General features: G+C 45.7%; 1 protein-coding gene across 1 annotated transcript in view; it reads right to left on the bottom strand.

Annotated features, from left to right (window-relative positions):
* Positions 1–12,351, bottom strand: part of LOC119926167 (sterol 26-hydroxylase, mitochondrial) — a 65,543-nt gene that overhangs the window by 7,394 nt on the left and 45,798 nt on the right. Inside the window, exons 7-8 of the mRNA XM_038744465.1 lie at positions 7,058–7,139; positions 214–435 (exon numbers count right to left, since the gene is read on the bottom strand). Of these exons, the coding sequence (XP_038600393.1) occupies positions 214–435; positions 7,058–7,139 (304 nt within the window). The remainder of the gene's footprint in view (positions 1–213; positions 436–7,057; positions 7,140–12,351) is intronic.

Genomic DNA, 12,351 nt, shown 5'->3' with positions numbered 1-12,351 from the left:
CGTATTTATTGAGCGCTTACAGTGTGCAGAGCACTGTACTAAGCGCTTGGGAAGTCCAAGTTGGCAACATATAGAGAAGCGCTCAATAAATACGATTGATGATGATGATATAGAGACGGTCCCTACCCAACAGTGGGCTCGCAGTCTAAAAGACTGTCCCCACTGACCCCCCCTGCCCCTGGGGTGTCCCCACCACTCCCTCTCTCCACTCACCCCGGCCAGAGCCAGATGCATCTCCAGTTCGGCCACTCTTCGGCCCAGGCAGGCCCGGACGCCGTAGCCGAAGGGCAGGGAGCCAAAGGGGTGCGAGACCCCCGGGACCCCCGGCGGGGCGGCCGGGTCCCCCCGCAGCCAACGCCGGGGCAGGAAGGCGTGGGGCGACGGAAACACCTCGGGGTCCCGGGACATGGCGTAGTTGCAGAGGACGAACAGGGTCTGCAGAGGTCAGGGGTCGGGGGGACAAGGCCGCACGGCAGGTATCAGTCATTCAGTCGGTCTCATTTAATAAATATAAATAATAAATAAATATATATCAAAAATATATTAACAATATAACAATATAGTATTATTAATATTTATTTATAAATAAATATATTTAATAAATATAAATAATAAATAAAATAACAATTTATCAATATCAATAATATTAATATTATAATAAAATAATATATTATTATATATTATTTTATATCAATATTAACACAATGTTATTATATTATGATGATACAATGATATTGATATTATTAATTAAAATAATGATAATTTATTAATAGCAATAACATTAATATCATAATAACATAATCTATCATCACATATCATTATATTAATATAATAATTATATTATAATTATAATTATATTATAACAATTATAATTATATAATATATTATATTATAATTATAATTGATATAATAGTGATTTATTAATGATAATAATAACATATTAAAGATAATGATAATGGTGGCATTTGTTAAGCGCTTACTATGTGCAAAGCACTGTTCTAAGCGCTGGGGGGGATACAAGGTGGCCCCCCCTTCTAGACTGTGAGCCCACTGTTGGGTAGGGTCCATCTCATCATCATCATCATCATCATCATCATCATCAATCGTGTTTATTGAGCGCTTACTGTGTGCAGAGCACTGGACTAAGCGCTTGGGAAGTCCAAGTTGGCAACATATAGAGGCAGTCCCTACCCAACAGTGGGCTCACAGTCTAAAAATCTCTATATCAATCAGTCAGTCGATCGATCGTATTTATTCAATCAATCAATCAATCGTATTTATTGAGCGCTTGCTGTGGGCGGAGCAATGGACTAAGCGCTTGGGAAGTACAAGTTGGCAGCATATAGAGACGGTCCCTACCCAACAGTGGGCTCACAGTCTAAAAGGGGGAGACAGAGAACAAAACCAAACATACTAACAAAATAAAATAAATAGAATAGATAGGTACAGGCAAAATAAATAAATAAATACAGTAATAAATATGTACAAACATATATACATATATATATACATATATAATATATACATATATTATATACATATATACATATGTATATCATTAATCGTATTTATTGAGCGCTTACTGTGTGCAGAGCACTGTACTAAGCGCTTATATAATAATGATGGCATTTATTAAGTGCTTACTATGTGCAAAGCACTGTTCTAAGCGCTGGGGAGGGATACAAGGTGATCAGGTGGTCCCACATGGGGCTCACAGTCTTCATCCCCACTTTACAGAGGAGGTCACTGAGGCTCAGAGAAGTGAAGTGACTTGCCCAAGTTCACACAGCAGATGTGTGGTGGAGTCGGGATTAGAACACATGACCTCTGACTCCCAAGCCCGGGCTCTACCACTGAGCCACGCACTCACTGTATGCACAGCACCATGCTAAGCGCTCGAGAGAGTCCAGTCATGGCTCAGTGGGAAGAGCCCGGGCTTGGGAGTCAGAAGTCGTGGGTTCAAATCCCGGCTCCGCCACATGTCTGCTGTGTGACCTTGGGCAAGTCACTTAACTTCTCGGAGCCTCAGCTACCTCATCTGTAAAATGGGGGTTAAGACTGTGAGCCCCCCATGGGAAAACCCGATCACCTTGTAACCCCTCCAGCGCTTAGAACAGTGCTTTGCACATAGTAAGTGCTTAACAAATACCAACCCCCCCCAAAAAAACCCCAATAAACAGACACATTCCCTGCCCACAACAACCTTACATCAACTCCCTTCCCCTTCCCATCCCTCTCTCCCAACTCCAGCTCCTTTCCCATCCATCCATCCATCCATCCATTCATTCATTCATTCATTCATTCATTCAATCACATTTATTGAACGCTTACTGTGTGCAGAGCACTGGACTAAGCGCTTGGAAAGTACAATTTAGCAACAGAGAGAGACAATCCCTGCCCACAACGGGCTCACAGTCTGGAAGTGGGGAGACAGACATCAATACAAGTAAACAGGCATCAGTAGCATCAGTAGAAATAAATAGAATTATAGATATATACACATGAAAACAATTAAACAGGAATTAATTATAAATAAATAGAATTATAGATATGTACATATTCATTCATTCATTCAGTGGTATTTATTGAGCGCTACTGTGTGCAGAGCACTGGACTAAGCGCTTGGGAAGTACAAGTCGGCAACAGATCGAGACAGCGGGCTCACAGTCAAGAAGGGGGAGACAGACAACAAAACCAAACATGGGGACAGGTGTCAAGACATCAGAATAAATTTATTTATTTTACTTGTACATATCTATTCTATTTATTTTATTTTGTTAATATGGTTGGTTTTGTTCTCTGTCTCCCCCTTCTAGACTGTGAGCCCACTGTTGGGTAGGGACTGTCTCTATATGTTGCCAACTTGTACTTCCCAAGCGCTTAGTCCAGTGCTCTGCACACAGTAAGCGCTCAATAAATACGATTGATTGATTGATTGTACTTCCCAAGTGCTTAGTACACTGCTCTGCACACAGTAAGCGCTCAATAAATACGATTGAATGAATGAATCATTGACAAAATAAACAGAATAGTAAACACGTACAAGTAAAATAGAGTGACAAAATAAATAGAATAGTAAATATGTACAAGTAAAATAGAGTGGTAAATCTGTACAAACATATATAGAGGCTAGAAGGGGGAGACAGACAACAAAACAAAACGTGGACAGGCGTCAAGTCGTCAGAATAAATAGAAGTAAAGCTAAATACACATCCCTAACAAAATAAATAGAATAGGAAATATATACACAAGTGCTGTGGGTGGGCCTTCTAGACTGTAAGCCCTCTGTGGGGTAGGGACTGTCTCTATATGCTGCCAACTTGTACTTCCCAAGCGCTTAGTACAGTGCTCTGCACACAGTAAGTGCTCAAAAAATACGATTGATTGATTGATTGATAGGGGCTGTCTCTGTGTGTTGCCGACTTGGACTTTCATTCATTCAATCATATTTATTGGGCGCTTACTGCGTGCAGAGCACTGGACTAAGCGCTTGGGAAGTACAAGTTGGGAACATATAGAGACGGTCCCTACCCAACAGTGGGCCCACAGTCTCCCAAGCGCTTGGTCCAGTGCTGTGCACACAGTAGGCGCTCAATAAATACGATTGAATGAATGAATGAAAAGGTCCTTCCCAGGAGGCCTTCCCAGACTGAGCCCCCTCCTTCCTCTCCCCCTCCGCCTTACCTCCTTCCCCTCCCCACAGCACCTGTATATATGTATATATATTTGTACAGATGTATTACTCTATTTATTTTATCTGTACATATTTATTCTATTTATTTTACTTTGTTAATATTTTGTTTTGTTCTCTGTCTCCCCCTTCTAGACTGTGAGCCCACTGTTGGGTAGGGACCGTCTCTATATGTTGCCAACTTGTACTTCCCAAGCACTTACTACAGTGCTCTGCACACAGTAAGCGCTCAATAAATACACTTGAATGAATGAGTGAATGGGGACGGGGGGTAGAGCAGAGGGAGGGAGTGGGGGCGATGGGGAGGGGAGGAGGAACAGAGGAAAAGGGGGGCTCAGTCTGGGAAGGCCTCCTGGAGGAGGTGGGCTCTCAGTAGGGCTTTTAGACTGTGAGCCCACTGTTGGGTAGGGACTGTCTCTATATGTTGCCAACTTGTACTTCCCAAGCGCTTAGTACAGTGCTCTGCACACAGTAAGCGCTCAATAAATATGATTGATGATGATGATGAGTAGGGCTTTGAAGAGGGGGAATGAGCTACTTTGGCGGATTTGAGGTGGGAGGGCATTCCAGGCCAGGGGAAGGACTTGGGCCGGGGGTCGACGGTGGGACAGGGGAGAAGGAGGCCCAGTGAGAAGGTTAACACATTCATTCATTCAGTCAGTCAGTCAGTCAGTCGTCATTAGTGAGTGCTTACTCTGTGCAGAGCACTGTGCCAAGCACTTGGGAGAGGACACTAGAACAATAAACACATTCCCTGCCCACAACGAGCTTACATCAACTCCCTTCCCCTCCCCATCCCTCTCTCCCAAATCCAGCTCCTTTCCCATTCATCCAAAAGTATTTAGTGAGTGCTTTCCGTGTGCAAAGCACTGTGCTAAGCGCTTGGGAGAGGACAGTAGCGCTTGGGAGTGCTTACTCTGTGCAGAGCACTGTGCCAAGCACTTGGGAGCGGACACTAGAACAATAAACACATTCCCTGCCCACAACGAGCTTACATCAACTCCCTTCCCCTCCCCATCCCTCGCTCCCAAATCCAGCTCCTTTCCCATTCATCCAAAAGTATTTAGTGAGTGCTTTCTGTGTGCAAAGCACTGTGCTAAGCGCTTGGGAGTGCTTACTCTGTGCAGAGCACTGTGCCAAGCACTTCGGAGAGGACACTAGAACAATAAACACATTCCCTGCCCACAACGAGCTTACATCAACTCCCTTCCCCTCCCCATCCCTCGCTCCCAAATCCAGCTCCTTTCCCATTCATCCAAAAGTATTTAGTGAGTACTTTCCGTGTGCAAAGCACTGTGCTAAGCGCTTGGGAGTGCTTACTCTGTGCAGAGCACTGTGCCACGCACTTGGGAGAGGACACTAGAACAATAAACACATTCCCTGCCCACAACGAGCTTCCATCAACTCCCTTCCCCTCCCCATCCCTCGCTCCCAAATCCAGCTCCTTTCCCATTCATCCAAAAGTATTTAGTGAGTGCTTTCTGTGTGCAAAGCACTGTGCTAAGCGCTTGGGAGTGCTTACTCTGTGCAGAGCACTGTGCCAAGCACTTGGGAGAGGACACTAGAACAATAAACACATTCCCTGCCCACAACGAGCTTACATCAACTATCTTCCCCTCCCCATCCCTCTCTCCCAAATCCAGCTCCTTTCCCATTCATCCAAAAGTATTTAGTGAGTGCTTGCCGTGTGCAAAGCACTGTGCTGAGCGCTTGGGAGAGGACAATAGCGCTTGGGAGTGCTTACTCTGTGCAGAGCACTGTGCCAAGCACTTGGGAGAGGCCACTAGAACAATAAACACATTCCCTGCCCACAACGAGCTTACATCAACTCCCTTCCCCTCCCCATCCCTCGCTCCCAAATCCAGCTCCTTTCCCATTCATCCATTCATTCAAAAGTATTTAGTGAGTGCTTTCCGTGTGCAAAGCACTGTGCTGAGCGCTTGGGAGAGGACAATAGAACAATAAGCACACACATTCCCTGCTTCCTTTTGTCCCCCAGACAGGGAACAGGGGGTTGGTCTGACCGTCTTGGGAGAGAGTCAGTCAGTCTGTAGGTCAGTGGGATGTATTGAGCGCTTACTGTGTGCAGAGCACTGGACTAAGCGCTTGGGAGAGTCCAAAAGAACAATAAATAGAAAAATTCCCTGCCCATTCGTTCATTCATTAAATCGAATTTATTGAGCGCTTACTGTGTGCAGAGCACTGTACTAAGCGCTTGGAAAGTACAATTCAGCAACAAATAAGAGACACTCCCTACCCAACAAGGGAACAGGCTAGCTCCGGGCAGAGTGTGGGCCAGGACTGTGTCTGTTTATTGTTATTTTTTTTAATGGTATTTGTTAAGCGCTTACGACATGCAAAGCACTGTTCTAAGCGCTGGGGAGGTTTCAAGATGATCGGGTTGTCCCACGTGGGGCTCACAGTCTTAATCCCCATTTTACAGATGAGGTCACTGAGGCCCAGAGAAGTTAAGTGACTTGCCCAAAGTCACAAAGCTGACAGTTGGCGGAGCCAGGATTTGAACCCATGAGCTCTGACTCCAAAGCCCGGGCTCTTTCCACTGTGCCACGCTGCTTCTCCAATATTGTTCTCCAATATTGTTGTATTGTCCCCTTCCACGCGCTCAGTCCAGTGCTCTGCACACAGTTAGCGCTCAATAAATACGATTGAATGAATGAATAATAATAATAATGATAATGATGGCATTTGTTAAGTGCTTACTATGTGCAAAGCACGGTTCTAAGCACTGGGGAGGTTACAATGTGATCAGGTCGTGCCACGTGGGGCTCCCAGTCTTAATCCCCATTTTCCAGATGAGGTCACTGAGGCCCAGAGACGTTAAGTAACTTGCCCAAAATCGCCCAGCTTGCCCAATCTTCCCCTCGTCCCCTCTCCATCCCCCCCATCTTACCTCCTTCCCTTCCCCACAGCACCTGTATATATGGATATATGTTTCTACATATTTATTACTCTATTTATTTATTTTACTTGTACATATCCATTCTATTTATTTTACTTTGTTAGTTTGTTTGGTTTTGTTCTCTGTCTCCCCCTTTTAGACTGTGAGCCCACTGTTGGGTAGGGACTGTCTCTACATGTTGCCAACTTGTGCTTCCCAAGCGCTTAGTACAGCGCTCTGCACACAGTAAGCGCTCAATAAATACGATTGATGATGATGATGATGAAGTGGCAGAGCCGGGATTTGAACCCATGACCTCTGACTCCAAAGCCCGGGCTCTTTCCACTGAGCCACGCTGCTTCTCCCACTCCCACCTCCGAGCCTCCTCGGGGCCCCCCAACCACTCCTCGGCACCCCCCGATCCCGCTTCCCGCCCCATCCCAAGCCCACTTCCCAGCCTCACTCACATTCTTGGGGAAGTGGAAACCTCCGACGTTCACCTCCTTTTCCACATTGATGCGGGAATTTGTGGGGACCACGGGATACAGGCTGCAGGAGGGAAACGGGGAGGGCAGGGGCAGTGGGGAGAAGGTACCAACTTATTTTTATGGTATTTTTCAGTCACTTACTATGTTTCAGGCACTGTACTAGGCGCTGGGATGGATGCAACCTAATAATAATAATTATGGAACTTGTTAAGCGCTTGCTATGTGCCAAGCACTGTACTAAGCGCTGCGGTGGATACAAGGTAGTTAGGAGGGACACAGTCCCTGTCCCACATAATAATAATAATAATGGCATTTATTAAGCGCTTACTATTTATTACTCTATTTATTTAATTTACTTGTACATATCTATTCTATTTATTTTATTTTGTTAGTATGTTTGGTTTTGTTCTCTGTCTCCCCCTTTTAGACTGTGAGCCCACTGTTGGGTAGGGACTATATATGTTGCCAACTTGTACTTCCCAAGCGCTTAGTCCAGTGCTCTGCACATAGTAAGCGCTCAATAAATATGATTGATTGATTGATTAAGCGCTTGCTATGTGCCAAGCACTGTACTAAGCGCTGGGGTGGATACAAGATAGTAAGGAGGGACACAGTCCCTGTCCCACATAATAATAATAATGGCATTTATTAAGCGCTTACTATTTATTACTCTATTTATTTATTTATTTTACTTGTACATATCTATTCTATTTATTTTATTTTGTTAGTATGTTTGGTTTTGTTCTCTGTCTCCCCCTTTTAGATTGTAAGCCCACTGTTGGGTAGGGACTATCTCTATATGTTGCCAACTTGTACTTCCCAAGCGCTTAGTACAGTGCTCTGCACATAGTAAGCGCTCAAGAAATACGATTGATTGATTGATTAAGCGCTTGCTATGTGCCAAGCACTGTACTAAGCGCTGCGGTGGATACAAGGTAGTAAGGAGGGACACAGTCCCTGTCCCACATAATAATAATAATAATAATGGCATTTATTAAGCGCTTACTATGTGCAAAGCACTGTTCTAAGTACTGGTGATCAGGTTGTCCCACGTGGGGCTCACAGTCTTAATCCCCATTTTCCAGATGAGGGAACTGAGGCCCAGAGAAGTGAAGTGACTTGCCCAAAGTCACACAGCTGACAGTTGGCAGAGCCAGGATTTGAACCCACGACCTCTGACTCCAAAGCCTGGGCTCTTTCCACTGAGCCACGCTGCTTCTCTAATAATAATAACGATGGTATTTGTTAAATGCTTACTATGTGCCATGCGCTGTTCTAAGAGCCGGGGTAGATACAAGGTAATCAGGTTGTCCCCCGTGAGGCTCACAGTCTTAATCCCCATTTTCCAGATGAGGGCACTGAGGCACAGAGAAGTGAAGTGACCTGCCCAAAGTCACACAGCTGACAGGTGGCGGGGCCGATTCTTGAACCCACGACCTCTGACTCCCAAGCCCGGGCTCTTTCCACTAAGCCACGCTGCTTCCCACTTAGGGCTCACAGTCAATCAATCAATCAATCGTATTTGCTAATTCCCCTGCTACTTCAAGCTCTCATCCTATCCCGTCTGGACTACTGCACTAGCCTTCTCTCTGATCTCCCATCCTCGTGTCTCTCTCCACTTCAATCCATACTTCATGCTGCTGCCCGGATTATCTTTGTCCAGAAACGCTCTGGACATATTACTCCCCTCCTCAAAAACCTCCAATGGCTACCGATCAATCTGCGCATCAAGCAGAAACTCCTCACCCTGGGCTTCAAGGCTGTCCATCCCCTCGCCCCCTCCTACCTCACCTCCCTTCTCTCCTTCTCCTGCCCAGCCCGCACCCTCCGCTCCTCCACCACTAATCTCCTCACTGTACCTCGCTCTCGCCTGTCCCGCCATCGACCCCCGGCCCACGTCATCCCCCGGGCCCGGAATGCCCCCAATCCCTCTGCCCATCCGCCAAGCTAGCTCTCTTCCTCCCTTCAAGGCCCTGCTGAGAGCTCACCTCCTCCAGGAGGCCTTCCCAGACTGAGCCCCTTCTTTTCTCTCCCCCTCGTCCCCCTCTCCATCCCCCCGTCTTACCTCCTTCCCTTCCCCACAGCACCTGTATATATGTATATATGGTTGTACATATTTATTACTCTATTTATTTATTTATTTATTTATTTTACTTGTACATTTCTATCCTACTTATTTTATTTTGTTGGTATGTTTGGTTCTGTTCTCTGTCTCCCCCCTTTTAGACTGTGAGCCCACTGTTGGGTAGGGACTGTCTCTATGTGATGCCAATTTGTACTTCCCAAGCGCTTAGTACAGTGCTCTGCACATAGTAAGCGCTCAATAAATGCAATTGATTGATTGATTGATTTATTGAGCGCTTACTGTGTGCAGAACACTGTACTAAGCGTTTGGGAAGTACAAGTTGGCAACATATAGAAACAGTCTAAATCCCTATTTTCCAGATGAGGGAATTTAGGCCCAGGGAAGTGAAGGGACTTGTCCGAGGTCACTCAGCAGACATGTGGCGGAGCCGGAATTAGAACCCATGACCTTCCGACTCGCAGGCCTGGGCTGTAGCCACTAAGCCGTAATCAGATTGGACACGGTCCCTGTCCCACACGGGGATTAATGCTGTGAGCCTCACTGGGGACAATAATATTAATAATATTATTAATATTATTATTATTATATTATTATTATTATGTGAGACAGGGACTGTGTCCCTCCTTACTACCTTGTATCCACCGCAGCGCTTAGTACAGTGCTTGGCACATAGCAAGCGCTTAATCAGTCAATCAATCGTATTTATTGAGCGCTATGTGCAGAGCACTGTACTAAGTGCTTGGGAAGTACAAGTTGGCAACATATATATATAGTCCCTACCCAACAGTGGGCTCACAGTCTAAAAGGGGGAGACAGAGAACAATCCCCGTAATCCCCGTGTCACAGATGATAATGATAGAAATTATAATTATGGTACTTAATAATAATAATAATAATAATGGCATTTATTAAGCGCTTACTATGTGTAAAGCACTGTTCTAAGCGCTGGAGAGGTTACAAGGTGATCACGTTCTCCCACATGGGGCTCACAGTCTTCACCCCCACTTTACAGATGAGGGAACTGAGGCACAGAGAAGTTAAGCGACTTGCCCAAAGTCACACAGCTGACAATTGGGAGAGCCGGTATTTGAACCCAGGACCTCTGACTCCAGTGGTAAGAGCAGGGGCTTTGGAGTCAGAGGTCACGGGTTCAAATGCCGGCTCTGCCAGTTGTCAGCTGTGTGACTTTGGGCAAGTCACTTCACTTCTCTGTGCCTCAGTTACCTCATCTGTAAAATGGGGATTAAGACTGTGAGCCCCCCGTGGGACAACCTGATCACCTTGAATCTACCCCAGCGCTTAGAACAGTGCTTTGCACATACTAAGTGCTTAATAAATGCCATTATTATTATTATTATTTTCCACCGAGCCACGCTGCTTCTCAAGCGCGCTTACTTAAGCGCTTACCATGCGCCATGCACTGTTCTTAGAAAGTTAATCGGGTTGGACACAGTCCCTGTCCCACATGGGGCTCACAGTCTCTATCCCCATTTTACAGATGAGGGAACTGAGGCCCAGAGACGTGAAGTGACTTGCCCAAGGTCACACAGCTGCCCAGTGGCGGAGCCGGGATTAGAACCCAGGTCCTCTATCCCACTAAGTCACGCCACTTTCTCACTAAGCAGCGTGGCTCAATGGAAAGAGCCTGGTCTTGGGAGTCAGAGGTCATGGGTTCAAATCCCGGGCTCTGCCAACTGTCAGCTGTGTGACCTTGGGCAAGTCACTTCATTCAATCAATCGTATTTATTGAGCGCTTACTGTGTGCAGAGCACTGTTCGAAGCGCTTGGGAAGTACAAGTTGGCAACAACTTCACTTCTCTGTGCCTCAGTTCCCTCATCTGTAAAATGGGGATGAAGACTGTGAGCCCCACATGGGACAACCTGATCACCTTGTATCCTCCCCAGCGCTTAGAACAGTAGTTTGCATATAGTAAGCGCTTAACAAATGCCATCATTATTATTATTATAAGCCACGCTGCTTCTCAGATGAGGGAACCGAGGCACAAAGAAGGCAAGTGACTTGACCAAGGTCACACGGCCGACAAGTGTCAGAGCCGGAGGCCCTCCCAGACCCATGCCCTATCCACTTTTTTTTAGGGCATTTATTAAGCGCTTACTATGTGCAAAGCACTGTTCTAAGCGCTGGGGAGGTTACAAGGTGATCAGGTTGTCCCACGGGGGGCTCACAGTCTTCAGCCCCATTTTCCAGATGAGGGAACTGAGGCACAGAAAAGTTAAGTGACTTGCCCAAAGTCACACAGCTGACAAGTAAGCGCTTAATAAATGCCATAATTATTATTATTATAAGCCACGCTGCTTCTCAGATGAGGGAACCGACTGACTCAGCCCAGACTGAGCCCCCTCCTCCCCCTCCCCATCCCCCTGCCTTACCTCCTTCCCCTCCCCACAGCACCTGTATATATGGATATATGTTTGTACATATTTATTACTCTATTTATTTATTTTACTTGTACATATTTATTCTATTTATTTTATTTTGTTAGTATGTTTTGTTTTGTTCTCTGTCTCCCCCTTCAAGACTGTGAGCCTGCTTTTGGGTAGGGACCGTTTCTATATGTTGCCGACTTGTACTTCCCAAGCGCTTAGTATAGTGCTCTGCACACAGTAAGTGCTCAATGAATACGACTGAATGAATGAATGAATGAATGAATGAGCCCGCTGTTGGGTAGGGACCGTCTCTATACGTTGCCAACTTGTACTTCCCAAGCACTTAGTACAGTGCTCTGCACACAGTAAGGGCTCAATAAATACGATTGAATGAATGAATGAATTAATGAATGAGCCCGCTGTTGGGTAGGGACCATCTCTATACGTTGCCAACTTGTACTTCCCAAGCGCTTAGTACAGTGCTCTGCACATAGTAAGCACTCAATAAATACGATTGATGATGATGATGAATGAATGCGATCGAATGAATGAATGAATGAATGAGCCCACTGTTGGGTAGGGACCGTCTCTATACATTGCCAACTTGTACTTCCCAAGCGCTTAGTCCAGTGCTCTGCACACAGTAAGCGCTCAATAAATACGATTGAATGAATGAATGAATGAATGAGCCCACTGTTGGGTACGGACTGTCTCTATATGTTACCAACTTGTACTTCCCAAGCGCTTAGTCCAGTGCTCTGCACACAGTAAGCGCTCAATAAATACGATTGAATGAATG

This window comes from Tachyglossus aculeatus, chromosome 1 (assembly GCF_015852505.1).
Source record: "Tachyglossus aculeatus isolate mTacAcu1 chromosome 1, mTacAcu1.pri, whole genome shotgun sequence".
In the NCBI taxonomy this organism is placed as follows: Eukaryota; Metazoa; Chordata; class Mammalia; order Monotremata; family Tachyglossidae; genus Tachyglossus; species Tachyglossus aculeatus.
This window is presented reverse-complemented; position numbering and strand designations above follow the sequence as displayed.